Genomic DNA, 16,653 nt, shown 5'->3' with positions numbered 1-16,653 from the left:
TGTTCTTTGCCTGGCCTTATGGAATCTTACCCTAAACATGTACAGCTTGATATTTGGCCAGAGACTCAAGGATACACTATGCAGATTTATGGGGCTCTATCTTTACATACTTTTCTCTTTGGGGAACTCTCCTCACAAATTGCAACTTCCTCAGTCTCTCTAAAATCTGATCTGTCTCCTCAACTCAGTGATAATGCCTTATTTGGCTATTTTCCTACTCCTTATGCCACAGTCTATATGACATATGTATATAGTATAATATAGAGTATGTAATATAGAATATATAGTATGCATATATATGTAGTATATAGTACATACTATGGTATACGTACAGTACCTTTAGGCAAAATCTGATCTTAGGGCTCATTTCATTTGTTTTTCTTCTCTCAGGAATTGCCATCTTTCCCTGCCTGCTAAACAGTATCTGAAAATAGTGGTATCATATATTTGATACAGTTTCTTTGTGTTTACAGGAGGAGGACAAATCCATGATGCTGGAGGCAGAAGTCCCTGCTAATTTAGTTTTGGTTCCGATTTATTCTTATAAATGGGTTAATGGAAATCCTGTCCAGCTGATTATGCAGGGTATAATAGGGCTATATCTTTGAGATTTGAGCCTTGGTATTGACTCACCTGGTATAGAATTTTAATTAAGCACAGACTGGACCATCCTGAATGGCAGCAAGATTACTAGCAAAGATGTAGCAATTTTATTAGATTACTCTTTCATTAATTTAGGCTTAGTGAAGTTTTGAAAATTTCTTCAGTTTTTGTTATACCCTCTTGAATTAGATCCCATTATTATAAATAATGTTTTCCTGATATGAATTGATTTAGCTGTATTGTTAATTACTGTATCATTTTAAAATGTCAGGAGCATCGTTTCTTGCTATTACAACCATCTATGCTGAGACTGGGTCAGGTTTTGTAGTACCAAGTGCTTCTGCCAAAGCAGGAGTGGAGGCCATGAACAAGTGAGTACTACTGTGTTAATCCTGTCACTGAAGATAAATAATGTGCTTTGGTAGCTTGTGTAACTAAATTCCTGCTTTCTAGTCTCTTTCCAGAGAAAAATAAAACAAAGACTAATTTGGATTCACCAGGAGACATTCTATTTCATGAATAGGTCCTATTTGTCTACAGCAGCACTGTCCAATAGAATTTTCTGCAATGATCGAACTGTTCTGTAAATCTGCAGTATCCAATAGCTATATGTGGCCATTGAACCCTTGCATTCTGGCTACTGTGACTGAGAAACTAAATTTTATTTAATTTTAATTACTTATCCAGTATGACTGTGTATTATAAAGTATGAGAAAAAGGCTTATAGGAACTCAGACTAGTGTATCCATGTATCTTTACTAGTGCCCCCTCTGACCTCTCTTAAACATACCTTCATCCTTTTATTGTACCTACTATACACGATTAATAGAACTAATATAGACAGTGACCACTTGTCAGCTCTTTTGGCCTTTTCTCAGCAGCATATGATTGCTTTTTGAATCTGTTCCCCATTGGCCTTTTCTACTGTCTTAGTTGTAATGTAAGGTCTTATCATTGCTTGTCTTGCTTACTGTAATAACCCCATAATATGTTTCTCTGCTACCAGTTTCTTTTCTCTTTATTTTTTATTCACATTCCCACCAGACTCATCTTTCTACAAATGTATATCTGCTTATTATAATGCCTAGTTAAAAACCTTATATCATTTTTCTATTACTCTTTGGAATAAAAGCCAAAACTCAATATGGTATTCTAAACAGACTTGTCCCTGGCCTTTCTTTATTCATTGACTTATTTGATAAATATTTATTGTGTATCTTTTGTTTACATGGGATACAGGGATATGATAGTGATGGAAATAGAGCAGTCCTCATTCTCACCTGAACTTGCATTCTTTTACTGTTATTCCTGTGCTTTTAATTACCATCATTCCTGCGCTCTATATTTTCTTAAACACACCACGCATTTTCATATCTCTATGCCTGGGTTATGCTGTTGTTGGAATTTGCTGTGATATTTTGCCTCCCTTCAGGGCGCTTGTATCACCTCCTCTGGGATATTTACTTTCATTTCTCTAGAAGAGAATTAACCATCCTCTACTCTTTGCACCCTTAAAACTTTGTTTATTCCAGTCTGGTGAGAAGACTAACACATTAATAAATGCCATCCGGTGTTGTAGATTCTAAAATGAAGGGGCACAGAGAAGGGCACTGTAGACTATTTTTAACATATCATTAAAGCTATATGACTTCCCCACTAGAATGTGTGTCTGTGAGAGAAGAAAGCATATCTTATTCATCTTTGTGTACTCATTGCTCAGCAAGATCGGGTACATAGCTGGTGCTCAGTGCTTGTAGAACTACATAATTGTTCTCTTTTTCGAGTAGTCTCAAGGTTCTTTTTAACATTTAAACCAGTGATACACATTTGTTTGAGATACAAAGAAGTCATACTTTACTCAGCAGTTTAGTTTGAATAGAGATAATTACCATTTTGGGGTTTTTTTTTTAAGGTCAAATGGTATTGGAAATAAGGGATTTGAACTTGACTATTTTGGCACCATTTGTACAATATTTGTTTTGTTGAGATCTTTGACTCTTGTTAGAGGTTTCAATTTCATGTCTTTTAAGGACTATGATTCTGTGCTGCTTTTTTTGTATTACTGCATAGTGAATTGCACATAGCAGATGCTCAATAAATGTGTACCTTCCTCCCCAGCCCGTGTTCCCATCAGCCCTCTTTCATATTTTATAGTACACAATCATACCAGATAAGGTCTTGTAGGTCCCTGAATACTGCATGTTGTTTATGCCTTTGTCCTTTACTCACACTGGCCCATGTGCCTGGGCTGTCTTCTTTTTTCCAGCCTACCTTCTAATATCTCCCATCCTCTTCTTTCCCCCTTACTCCCACAAAAAACTCCTAATCCTTCTTCAAGTGTCAGCTCAATTATCACCTCCTGAGGGAAGCCTTCCATGTACTTCAGGAAGGCATAGATACTTCTTCCTTTACGTAGCCTTGGCACATATTACACAGTTTCCAGGATAGTAGTATCTAGTTCTTTATACAACTAAAGCGACCTCTCTTGAGAGAGGGACTATCTCCTGAAAGCAGGGCTGCCTTTCTTTGTTTGAGGATATTGGCATATAGTAAGCTCACAATAAACACCTGTTGATTGAAAAACAATAATGGTTAACATTATTGAGTATATTGTACTTAGCATCTTAACATGCAGAGTGAGCCAGTGAGGTGGATTCCTCATGTTACAGTAGATCTTGAGAATATAAACTAGGTTATAAGAGCTAGCACTAGAACAAATTTATCTGTTGCACCTATGAATAGAGATAGCATGGCTTTTCCTCTTAAGCCAGTTTCCTTAATAGCTTGCCCAGTTTTTCACAGAATGCTGTAAACTCTGCTCAGCTCAGTAATTCTGTTAAGACACACAGCTACTACTTCCCTAGCAATCTAGTAGGTGCACTACAAGTACATACCCAGGGTAGGTATGGTCTTGGACTCTGTTAAAGGTATCACTCAGAAAAGCAGTTTTTAATGTATGATTTGCCTGAAAGAGATGCAGCCCATTTCTCTAAAATGTACCAGTGGATTAATCAGATTAACAGACTGTACTTGGAACACAATGCTTTATAAAGCATTGTTAATGTTAATGCTTATCTTAGTATCTTATAATTACATAAAGCTTATGTTAATAGATATCTTATAATTATACAAAACTTATCCCTTTGTATCTATTGCAAGGATACAGTGTCTTAAGGACATTACTATACTACACAATTTTCCTTTTATACGTTTTCTTGGAAGAAATGTTTTATTAAATTTTTTTGTCAGAAACAATTGTGTTTTTCCTGAGAGATTAGCTTGCTTTTTTCGTTATGGGCAGTGTGAATTGTGTAACTGATTAGGCTTACCTTTTGCATAGCATCATGGAAGGAGTAGATACAAGTTTTTCACCTGCCTATTATAATTATATGGAATATCACAATACATTTAGTTATAAGTTTCATTCTTGACTTCTTTATATTTCCTTATCCTTGTTTTGTTTGTTTTCTTTCTTTTCAAGTAATTCTATCTTCTTCATTTGCATTACATGTATTTCTTAAGTTACGTTAAATCATTTTTTTAAAGTAGATTAAGTATATGCACACAAATGTACATATGAATTTAAATTTCTAAAATAAGTTTAGGTAATAAAAAGACATATCTATCAAGTAAGCTTTTTTTTTTTAAATGTATTTTTGGCTGCATTGGGTCTTCATTGCTGCGCATGGGCTTTCTCTTGTTGCAGCGAGTGGGGGCTACTCTTTGTTGTGGTGCACGGGCTTCTCATTGCAGTGGCTTCTCTTGTTGCGGAGCACGGGCTCTAGGTGCACGGGCTTCAGTAGTTGTGGCACTCAGGCTCAGTAGTTGTGGCTCTCGGGGTCTAGAGCTCAGGCTCAGTAGTTGTGGCACATGGGCTTAGTTGCTCCATGGCATGTGGGATCTTCCCGGAGCAGAGCTCGAACCCGTGTCCCCTGCATTGGCAGGCAGATTCTTAACCACTGCACCACCAGGGAAGTCCCAAGTAGGCTTTTAAAACAGGTTGCTTCTTCAAGGTTTCATGTTTGCTATTAGTGTTCTATTTTGCTTCAGGGCATTTAGCAAGATTCTTTTAGATTCTTATTTCCTTTTTAGCTCAGTTCAACAATTGTATTAAAGCCTAGTTAGACATGATATGGTTAATATTTTAAATCTATGTAATCCGTCTCTTACTCAATTAAGGCACTTGTAATGTTGCAAACATTGTAATCTAATGTACTATGAGTAAAGTTACATTGAACTTTATAAGTGCAGGACTGAACTCCAGAAAATGTGGGGGAGAGACATGAATCTCTTCCTTCTTTGTGCTAAATAATGATACCCTTTTTAAAAATGTGTATTGATATTGGACTTCGTTCAAAATGTGAATAGTAGGTCATCTAGCATAGTGCTTAAGGACACTAAAGTGTAAATGGTAGATAGTACAGCAGAGTGTGACTAAGGGCACAAACTCCAGAGCTAGACTGCTACAGGTTGACTCACTAGCCATATGACCCAGAGCAAATGATTTAACTTCTCTGTGCCTCAGTTTCCTTGTCTGTAACAGGGGGAATAATAATAGTACCTACCTATTGGAGTTATAGTCTCTGGCATTTAATAAGCATGCAGTCTTGGTTAATAGTATTTTTAATATATAGTATAATATTTTAGAATCTGTGTTGTTTAATTTTTAGGTCTCTTGCAGCTGAATGGGGTAAATATGGAATGAGATTCAACGTGATTCAACCGGGGCCTATAAAAACCAAAGTAAGTTTTGGTTTGCTTATGATCACATTTTGAGGGATTAAGGAGTGAAAGATAGATAGATAGATTCTCATGTGTGCAGGATTTTCCAGCGATACCTTAGTTTGGAGCCCTGGTGGAAGGGAAGAGGGTTTTGCCATTATCCAACATAAGAAATAAGGAGGTGGGCAAGAATACAGCAGCTATACAACTCCTTGATAAGGTCTATTTCAGTGTCGTAATCTTTCTGGGATCTTTTATGCCATCAATTTTGGCATTTTGTCTGATTTGCTTTAATCTGTTATTGTGTTATATTTCTTAATTTTTACTATATTTTAAAGGTTCTTTGACATCCTTTTTTAAAATGGAAATGTAATGAGGTGGATAGACCTAGAGTCTGTCATACAGAGTGAAGTAAGTCAGAAAGAAAAAGACAAATACCGTATGCTAACACATATATATGGAATTTAAGAAAAAAAAAATGTCATGAAGAACCTAGGGGTAAGGCAGGAATAAAGACGCAGACCTACTAGAGAACGGACTTGAGGTTATGGGGAGGGGGAAGGGTGAGCTGTGACAGGGCGAGAGAGAGTCATGGACATATACACACTAACAAACGTAGTAAGGTAGATAGCTAGTGAGAAGCAGCCGCATGGCACAGGGATATTGTCTCTGTGCTTTGTGACAGCCTGGAGGGGTGGGATAGGGAGGGTGGGAGGGAGGGAGACGCAAGAGGGAAGACATGGGAACATATGTATATGTATAACTGATTCACTTTGTTATAAAGCAGAAACTAACACACCATTGTAAAGCAATTATACCCCAATAAAAATGTTTTTTTTTTAAAAAAAAGGAAATGTAACTATATTTTAAATTTAAGAGATGCTTTAGAAATTTATCATATAAGCTTGGTCTTGTTATAGGCAACATTTTCTTTGACACATGTCTGTGCCTTTTCACTTTCAAACACTGTTATGCACATCATCTAATTCCCATGTCTCTCTGATTAAAAATCCTTCTGATGGCATGCATTTCACCTGAAATCAGATATTGCAACTCATAATTATCACTAATGCTGTTACAGATGTTGCGTGAAAGGTTCACAGGTTCTCTGTTCTCTCACGTTACCCCAAATGACTTCACTCTCATACTTCTTTTTGTTTCCGTGTAAAGCAAGAATTTATAATCCCAACTGGGATGTTTCTTTGAAGGCCCAGGTGAAATTTGCTAAGTTGTTTCTGTTGTATAAACTGAAAATAATGCAAAGGAGTATTTGGCTTGTAGATGGTTCTGGGGTATTAAATATTAACATGGAGATGGTTGTATTAATTTTTTTAGCAGTTTGAAGGGTGGAAAATGGAAAGAACAACTACCTGAGTGAGTGAAACTTGACTGAATATCTTATTTGTTTGGCACTTATGTAATAAAAAATAATAAAATTAATGGAAAAATAATTCAAAGGCACATATTAAAACACATGATTCAGAATAGCATTGTGCTAAGCACTATCTTATATATAGTCATAGAAACTTCTTTCTAGGACCTCAGTATCTAGGAAAGATCATCTGCATTTTATTATATATTTAACGTACTTACTGAGTGCCTTCTGTATGCAAAGGTGCTAATAAGAAAGATACAAAAACATTTGTGACAGATGCTTGCCATCAACTTTTAGTCTAGCAGTATAGGTGTAAGTTTTATGCAAATAACATGCATATAGTTTTAAAGAGATTTAAGAAAATTGAAGTATAGAAACTCTCTAGCAAGCACTGATAGAACCAGAATTGGGACCTTTGTCTACCCTTTTTCTTTGATGCTTTATACCTGCCTAGGGAGAGCTGAAGTGCTCTCAAGGAGCCTGTGTGTGCTTGCTATGTCTCATGTCTGTGTTATTGAAGAGAGTTGTCACCTAGACTTACAGGCACTGGTAGAGAAAAAGCCAATTATTTTTATTAATCAACACGCATGCATACTTTATCTTGGTCTGCTCCTTTTTTTTTTTATTGGAGTATAATTGCAATACAGTGGTGTGTTAGGGTCTGCTCCTTTTTATCATTAACAGAAGGCAGAAATTGTTTGGCAAATTTAGTTAATGTTTTTCTCTCTCTGGAATCTACTTGAATTTAATATTCCTACATACTTGTTTTCTTCCTTTTCTATTATTTTGAGAAGTAAGGAGAAGCAAAGGAATTTCCTCTTAAATATTTCCTATTTGAATCATTTTCCTGTGTTTACTAAATCAAATGACAGTAGCAGCCCTACCTCCACCACACTAAATTTGTACATATTTCAGAGTACTTGCATATGCATTTTCTCATTTCTCAGACAACAATTTTGTGAGATAGCTAAAACAGGCATCCTCATTTTACATATGAAGAAACTAAGGTAAAAGTTATATTTTCTAGTGTTTTTTTTAACATCTTTATTAGAGTATAATTGCTTTACAATGGTGTGTCAGTTTCTGCTTTATAACAAAGTGAATCAGTTATACATATGTCCCCATATCTCTTCTCTCTTGCATCTCCTTCCCTCCCACCCTCCCTATCCCACCCCTCTAGGTGGTCACAAAGCACTGAGCTGATCTCCCTGTGCTATGCGGCTGCTTCCCACTAGCTATCTATTTTACGTTTGGTAGTGTATATATGTCTATGCCACTCTGTCACTTTGTCCCAGCTTACCCGTCCCCCTCCCTGTATCCTCAAGTCCATTCTCTAGTAGGTCTGCATCTTTATTCCCATCTTGCCCCTAGGTTCTTCAGACCATTTTTTTTTTTGATTCCATATATATGTGTTAGCATGAGGTATTTGTTTTTCTCTTTCTGACTTACTTCACTCTGTATGTCAAACTCTAGGTCCATCCACCTCACTACTAATAACTCAGTTTCGTTCCTTTTTATGGCTGAGTAGTATTCCATTGTATATATGTGCCACATCTTCTTTATCCATTCATCAGTTGATGGACACTTAGGTTGCTTTCATGCCCTGGCTATTGTAAATAGAGCTGCAATGAACATTTTGCTACATGACTCTTTTCGAATTATGGTTTTCTCAGGGTATATGCCCAGTAGTGGGATTGCTGGGTCATATGGTAGTTCTATTTTTAGTTTATTAAGGAACCTTCATACTGTTCTCCATAGTGGCTGTATCAATTTACATTCCCACCAACAGTGCAAGAGGGTTCCCTTTTCTCCACACCCTCTCCAGCATTTATTGTTTGTAGATTTTTTTTTTTTAAGGAGAGTTTAAAGATGCTTCCCATTTTTTTTTAAGATGTTGGGGGTAGGACTTTATTAATTAATTTATTTATTTTTGCTGTGTTGGGTCTTCATTTCTGTGCGAGGGCTTTCTTTAGTTGTGGCAAGAGGGGGCCACTCTTCATCGCGGAGCGCGAGCCTCTCAATATAACGGCCTCTCTTGTTGTGGAGCACAGGCTCCAGATGCGCAGGCTCAGTAGTTCTGGCTCACAGGCCTAGTTACTCCGCGGCATGTTGGATCCTCCCAGACCAGGGCTCGAACCCGTGTCCCCTGCATTAGCAGGCAGATTCTCAACCACTGCACCACCAGGGGAGCCCTGTTTGTAGATTTTTTGATGATGGCCATTCTGACTGGTGTGAGATGATATCTCATTGTAGTTTTGATTGGTATTTCTCTAATGATTAATGATGTTGAGCATTCTTTCTTGTGTTTGTTGGCAATCTGCATATCTTCTTTGGAGAAATGTCTATTTAGGTCTTCTGCCCATTTTTTGGATTGGGTTATTTGTTTTTTTGATATTGAGCTACATGAGTCGCTTGTATGTTTTGGAGATTAATCATTTGTCAGTTGCTTCATTTGCAAATATTTTCTCCCATTCTGAGGGTTGTCTTTTCATCTTGTTTATGGTTTCCTTGCTGTGCAAAAGCTTTTAAGTTTCATTAGGTCCCATTTGTTTATCTTTGTTTTTATTTCCATTTCTCTAGGAGGTGGGTCAAAAAGGATCTTGCTGTGATTTATGTCATAGAGTGTTCTGCCCATATTTTCCTCTAAATATGATGGTGACTGGCCTTACATTTAGGTCTTTCATCCATTTAGAGTTTATTTTTGTGTATGGTGTTTATCTCTGGGCTTTCTATCCTGTTCCATTCTGTTTTTGTGCCAGTACCATGCTGTCTTGATTACTGTAGCTTTGTAGTATAGTCTGAAATCAGGGAGCCTGATTCCTCCAGCTCCGTTTTTATTTCTCAAGATTGCTTTGGCTATTCGGGGTCTTTCGTGTTTCCATGAAAATTGTGAAATTTTTTGTTCTAGTTCTGTGAAAAATGCCATTGGTAGTTTGATAGGGATTGCATTGAATCTGTAGATTGCTTTGGGTAGTAGAACCATTTTCACATTGTTGATTCTTCCAGTCGAAGAACATGGTATATCTCTCCATCTATGTGTATCATCTTTAATTTCTTTCATCAGTGTCTTATAATTTTCTTAGTTTCAGTTGTTTTTGGTGTCTGTCCTCAGTGGCTATGTTTGGTTCAGTGGGTTGTGTAGGCTTCCTGGTGGATGGGAGTGGTGCCTGTGTTCTGGTGGATGAGGCTGCATCTTGTCTTTCTGGTGGGCAGGTCCACGTCTGTTGGTGTGTTTTGGGGTGTCTGTGGCCTTATGATTTTCGGCAGCCTCTGTGCTAATGGATGGGGCTCTGTTACTGTCTTGCTAGTTGTTTGGCATAGCATGTCCAGCACTGTAGCTTGCCGATCATTGAGTGGAGCTGGGTCTTGGCGTTGAGATGGAGATCTGTGGGAGATTTTTTGCCGTTTGATATTACATGGAGCTAGGAGGTGTCTTGTGTACCAGTGTCCTGAATGTGGCTCTCCCACCTCAGTGGCACAGCCCTTACTCCTGGCTGGAGGACTAAGAGCCTGTCCTCCACATGGCTGAATCACTGCAGAAACATTCTGGAAATGAAGCATGCTATTCTCCTAAGCCCATTTAGAAATACCTTGGAGAAGAATCATGGAGTCCCTCCAATCTGGTTTTCCTTTTTCCTTCTGTCCTTTCTAGTGGTTTTTTAAAGGTCAATATTGGGTAAAATGAATATGGAAGAATTTGGCAAAACTCTCTGTTGCTTACAAGTACTAAGGTATGAACAGGTTGCCATAGTAACATTCCATTTACTGCAAATTTGTTTCTTAAATAGGAAAGAGGTTGTATTAAAAAAAAAAAAAAAAAGCAACCTAATTATTTTCTTAATTCCTAAGGGTGCCTTTAGCCGTCTTGACCCAACTGGAGCTTTTGAAAAAGAAGTGATTGACAGAATTCCCTGTGGTCGGCTAGGAACTGTGGAAGAACTTGCAAATCTTGCTGCTTTCCTTTGTAGTGATTATGCTTCTTGGATTAATGGAGCTGTAAGCATTGTTGTCTCTCAACTTTTTTGGGAGGTGGATTTGGCGTGGGGAGGTGGATTGTAGAACCAATCCTGACGATGTTGAATGTAAATATGATTTAAAGTATTTAATTAGCTGTATTTAGTATATTATTTATAATATAGAAATATTAATATATATTGTTTAGCTTATGGAGTTGATTCATTGATAAATTAATTTTATTAAATGTAAATCACTCTGGTAGACATGCCTCTAAGATGAACTTTAAGATTGGGTATAATTTGAAATTGTAGAAATGATGGAGAGAGGATTTTAAAGAGAGTAAATCAATTTAGGTTTAAGCATCAGTTTTGTCCTTAAAATTTAGGCTTTGATTGAAAGTGCCAAGGAGATATTCTATCCAGTTAGGAGGGAGAAATGGCTAATGGTTCAGAAACTTTTTAAAAGAAGTTAGTTTCACAGCTTTTATTATTATTTTTCAGGTAATTCGATTTGATGGTGGTGAGGAAGTACTTATTTCAGGGGAATTCAACAGTCTGAGGAAGGTAATGCCATTTTGTGAGTATAATATAATATTGGCAGTGAGGATACTAAGCTTTAAAAACACACAAGAACCTCATTAAATTGACTTTTTCTTTTTGTGGTAGGTCACCAGGGAGCAGTGGGACACAATAGAAGGACTCATCAGGAAGACGAAAGGCTCCTAAGACTACTCTGGCCTTCATCTTGGTTATAATGGAAATTATACAAACTGTCTATAATCTTTTGAATATTTTCAAGTCTAATAAATTGTTATTTAGCAAACATTGAGCGTGTATTATGTGCTAGGCCAATGGTAGGTAGATCTTGTATATTAAAAGATAAATAAGATGGGCTGTTGTTCCTTTAAAGAATTTTTTAAAAATAAAAAGAGGAAAGTGAGTGAAGGCTTTTGATAGAGGTGAAACGAGACTGGAAGTGCAGAGAAAGGAACAGATATTTGTAACCTGGAAAAATCAGGAGAAACTTAATGGTGAAAGTAGTATTTGAATTATATATTAAAACTATGTCTTTGGTGATGGTGCCTAAAAGAAAGTAGAGGATTTACAGTAAATCTAATGGACTCTGTCTTTTCAGTGTATTTCCTTTTCATTGGACTTATGAATTGTCTTCTTTGGATAACTCAGTATTAATTCAGATAAGTTCTTGCCAGGACCTATTTTGTAGCCAGACATTTTATTTGGTACTGAGAATAAAACATGAATAATCTATAGCCTTTGCCCTCTTAAAACTCATTATCTAGCAGGATAGATAGACCTGTAAATAATTATTTATGATTCATTGTGATAAATATTCCAGCAATGTTAAAGTGTGGAGGGGGAAGTAATTCAATCTGTCTCCAGAGTTTAGAGAAAGTGACACCTAGGAGACAGCATTCCATCTCAGCTTTTAAAGTATATATTCTCTATGAATTTATGGTCACCAGGGGGTGGGGAGGTGGGGAGGGATAGACTGGGAGTTTCAGATTGACATGTACACATTGTGATATTTAGGATAGATAGCCAGCAGGGACCTTCTGTATAGCACAGGAAGCTCTGCTCAATATTCTGTAATAACCTAAATGGGAAAAGACTTTGAAAAAGAATAGAAAAAAATTTTTTTTTAATAAATTATTGTTATAAAAAAATAAAGTGTACTGGAATAGGAAGTGCTAAAAAAGATAAAGTATATATTCTCATGTAGAGAAGATGAACAAAGCTCATAAAATATTTTTATGTATAATTTCATTTCATTCCATATTTGGTTTGACTAATTTGTCATCCTAAGAATCAAATAATAAGAAAACCACAGTCTCAAGTGTATATAGCTATAATTTTGAGTTTATATTAAAAAAAGTATTTTGCTTTCATAGGAATCATTCATTACATGCTCACTAGACTGACTTTCCCAATTGCCTGAATTACCAAGAGAGGGGACCAGCTTCTATCTTATCTCCTCTGAATAGATCTGAAAAGGAATCTAGTTTTCCTGTTTGAATTTATATGCTGTAAGCCTGATATGCAAATCCTTATTATATTGACAGTTAATTTTGTGCATAAGTTACATTAAATTGTGTACATAAATGGTTTAGAATGAGTGGCCTTGACATTTCCAATAATTTTGCCTTTCACTGGGGTACCATACCCAGTCTCCATTTTACCTTTAACACTAACCATAGTTTTCCTCTCTTCTATCTACATCTTTCTTCTTTATTTTTAAATTATCAATACTCTGTGGTATAGGAATAAAAAGTGCCAGTAGTTATATAAATTACCTTTTGTAAGTTTCATCACTTCTTATTTTCTTCATGATAAAATTCAGGATTATAATATCTGCTTCACAGGGTTGTTATGAGGATTAAGTGAGATGAAACAATTAAAAACACCATGTAAATGTAAAGCACACAAATGAAAGACAAGGCCCTCCTGTTTTTCTACTCTTTGATTTTTAAGACATGATTATCATAGAAAATGTGAGAATACAAAAGAATAAAAAATTTAAAAACTAACTTCCTAAAGAAAACTTCTATTAATACTTTGGTATAGTTATTTTCAACCTTTTGCCTTTTTTCATTTAATTTTTATTTTTTATGAAACTAATTTGTTTATATAATTTATATAGGGAAGAGTACTACTGCAATCTCTGCTCCAAAGCTATCTTCCCATGTAACTATCTTCAGCTCTTTTAACCATTTTTTTGGTTTGTATTTTTGGGGTTTTTTTCTGGAATATACATTCTTCCCCATCCACTAATTCTACAAATATAACCATATCCCTATTTTTGGTTAAATTTATATTCAGTGTTTACATTTTTATAACTTTATTAATATTGCTTTTTCCTCAATGTTTTCTCAACTTCCCTACTTCTTTTTAACCTACTTCATTTTAACAGTTGAGATTATATGATAAGTCAGATCCTGTTTCTCATAAATAAAAGATTTTTTTATATTTCATTGTTTATATGTATCATACTTTGATTTTTTATTCTTAGAATTAGTTAAAAAAAATTTTGGTATAGTATATAAAACTGTGATGAATATCTTTATGCATAAAACATTTTTAGAGTTTGGAATTTTTTCTCCTGATAGATTCCTGGGAGTAATATTATTAGTCAAAGTTGTGAAGCTTTTAGAGACTCTTGATACACATTTCCAAATTGCTATTCCTGAGATTTGTATGGGTTTAAAAAACCCTGAGCTATGTGTGCTAGTGCCAATTTCAACAAATACCTACCAACATGGGGTAGTTTCACTTTCAAACTATTTGCCAATTTCATAAGTAAAAATTGATAGCTCCTTCAAACATGTATTTATTTAATCATTAGTGATAATATTTTTCTATACTTAATGAATGTCCTGTTTGTCTTTTTACCTCTTAATGGGGTATCATAAAAATTTTGACTTGTCTGAGTTTGTATACAAATTTTTCTTCCGTTGATCATCTCTTAGAGTTTGCTTCATTATTGTATGTTATTACAAATGATGAATGAAGAAGCAAAGCTTGCAGGCATGGCAGGGAGGACCAGAAGAGAGATCATGGTAATATCATTTGACTGAAATTTCTTCCTAAGAAAAATTTCTTAGGAAGTCTGAAAGAGAAACAAACATTATTGATGGATAGTCACTATATTTTATGACACAACACCTTTGGGCATCAATGTTTTACCGTAAGAATTATTACTTTTTCACACTACTTAGTAACTTCTCCAAGAGTCCTGCTTCTAATGCGTTAACAGAAGAGTTAATACTCAGAAAATTAAAGTGAGGATTATTGGTAACAATATCACTTATCTTAGAATTAATGTATGAAGACATCCCCAGGAAATGTTTCAGGTAAGGAGTAACAGCTATTGTTACTTTGTTCTTGAGGAAAACTAAAGCAGTGAGAATTTAAGTGACTTTGAATAATAGAATTTTAGACCTGGAAAAGTCTTAGAAGATAGTACTCTCAACCCCTTCATTTTATAGTTAAGGGAACTGAGGCTCAAGGAAGTTGTGACTTGGCCAGGGTCACATAATTAGTCAAGCTCATGTCTCCTCAACTGGACCAGTTTCTTGGGATCATAATTTAAACCAAGAGACAATAATAGGGTCTTTATGAGATATAGTTCTATTGCAAAATCCTTCTTCAAAGGAAAAAAGCCCATTAATTTTTTGGAGGGAGGGTTCTTGATCAATTTTATTTTGTTGTAATTGAACATAAAAATATTTATTAGACTTTCATAAATTCATTCTCAACTTCAATCCCTTTAATTTTCTTCTAAGGTCTTACATTTCTCAACTGTACAGTAAAATAATCCTTGGATTTGGAGACAGAAAAATGGCGCTTAGTATAAAATCTAGCCCCGTAACACTAGCATAGGTGATCTTGCCTCTCTACCTGATACACTCTCCCCTCACACAGGCTCTGTCACAGCAGCTTTCTTTCTGTTCCTTAGGATTGTTCAACCTAGGGCCTTTGCACTGGCTGCTTATTTGTCCTATGAATGTACTTTTCCTTATCTTTATATGGCTGGCTTCTTCAGAGAGGCTTCCCTATATCCCTATTTGCACACCATTAATTTTTAAAAACTTTAAAGTGACCTATGATTTCTAAAAGTACTCAAATCATGAATTTTCACAAAGTGAATATGCTTTTATAACCGCTAACCAGGTGAGAAACAAAATATCACCAGGAATCCAGAAGCCTTGCTTATGTCCCCCATCATGACTCCATTTCTCTCCCTAAAACTAACCACTATCTTGACTTGTAACCTCTAAGCTAAGCTGCTTTTGAAGTTTATATAAGTAGAATTACACAACATGTATTCTTCTATTGCTGGCTTACTTGCTTATGCATTCTCATTGTTACATAACATTCCACTGTATGAATATACCACAATTTATTTGTTCTGCTATTGTTGGACATTGGGTTGTTTCTAGTTTGGACTATGTCAAATACAATGCTGCTGTGAGCATTTTTTTTTTTTTTTTTTTTTTTTTGGTGAAGATAAAACATAGAAGTGAAATTGCGGGATTGTGAAGTGTGCATATGTTCAAATTTAGTAGATACTGCCAAATGGCTTTTCGAAGTCTTCACAACCTCCCATCAAGCAGTGTGTAAAAATTTCCATTGTGCCACATCCTCATCAATACTTTTAGCATTCAAAAATCTCTAACTTTAGCCTCTCTGATGAGTGCATGGTAGTATTTCATTTATTTTAATTTGTATTTCTCTTGATTACTAATAAAGTTGATTAGTTTTTATTTTGGATATTTAGATATCCTTTTATTTGTGAAATGCCCATTCAACTTTCTTATATATTTTCTGTTGTGTTATGTATAAACATTATTTTTAGGAATAATGTTTATATATTTTGGATATGTACCTCTGTCAGTGTTACAAATTGTTGGAGGAGGTCATCGAGAGGACGTGACTGCAGGTCGACCCAAGAGCTGAATCTAGGCTCCTCCCTCCCTCGTTCTGGAATGTAGATTTGAGCCACCGTTCCCACAGCCAGAGCTATTTCAAGGAAGTAGCCTTGAGTGAGTAAGGTGCTGTTGAGACCATCTGGATTGAACTATGACTGAACCCAGTTTAAAGGCTCTAGAAACTTTAAATTCTGGTGGGCAGGTGTAGAGATCTACTCATTTTACACCCAAGCCGAACCTTGTACATAGGTTTCCTTGCTTATTAAACCTGCCACCTACCAATCTGGAGTGGTCTGACTCTTTCTTAGGTCTCTCCTTGTCCTCCATGTACCGGGGCCAGTTTCAGATTTCACCTGGGGAACTCTCAAGGTTGTGAGCCAACATAAATATCTTCTCACACTCTGATGTTTGGTTTTTCAAACTACAAACAAATTTACTCTCTTAATAGTATATTTTTGGGAACAGAATTCTTAATTTTAATAGAGTCCAATTTCTCAATCTGTTTTTTCATAATTGGTTAAGGAATTTTTCCAAGCATGAGGTATTAGAG

At 35.8% G+C, this 16,653-nt stretch overlaps 1 protein-coding gene across 1 annotated transcript in view; it reads left to right on the top strand.

The window, feature by feature from the left end:
* The window catches only part of DECR1 (2,4-dienoyl-CoA reductase 1), a 50,843-nt gene extending 39,364 nt beyond the window's left edge, over nucleotides 1–11,479 (top strand). The window contains exons 6-10 of the mRNA XM_067711817.1: nucleotides 875–974; nucleotides 5,274–5,346; nucleotides 10,550–10,696; nucleotides 11,158–11,220; nucleotides 11,323–11,479. Coding sequence (XP_067567918.1) covers nucleotides 875–974; nucleotides 5,274–5,346; nucleotides 10,550–10,696; nucleotides 11,158–11,220; nucleotides 11,323–11,382 — 443 coding nt within the window. The 3' untranslated portion in view covers nucleotides 11,383–11,479. The remainder of the gene's footprint in view (nucleotides 1–874; nucleotides 975–5,273; nucleotides 5,347–10,549; nucleotides 10,697–11,157; nucleotides 11,221–11,322) is intronic.
* Nucleotides 11,480–16,653: the final 5,174 nt, after the last annotated feature.

The sequence above is a fragment of the Pseudorca crassidens genome, chromosome 17 (assembly GCF_039906515.1).
Source record: "Pseudorca crassidens isolate mPseCra1 chromosome 17, mPseCra1.hap1, whole genome shotgun sequence".
In the NCBI taxonomy this organism is placed as follows: domain Eukaryota; kingdom Metazoa; phylum Chordata; class Mammalia; order Artiodactyla; family Delphinidae; genus Pseudorca; species Pseudorca crassidens.
Note: the sequence above shows the minus strand (reverse complement) of the source record. Positions and strands in the feature narration are given on the sequence as shown.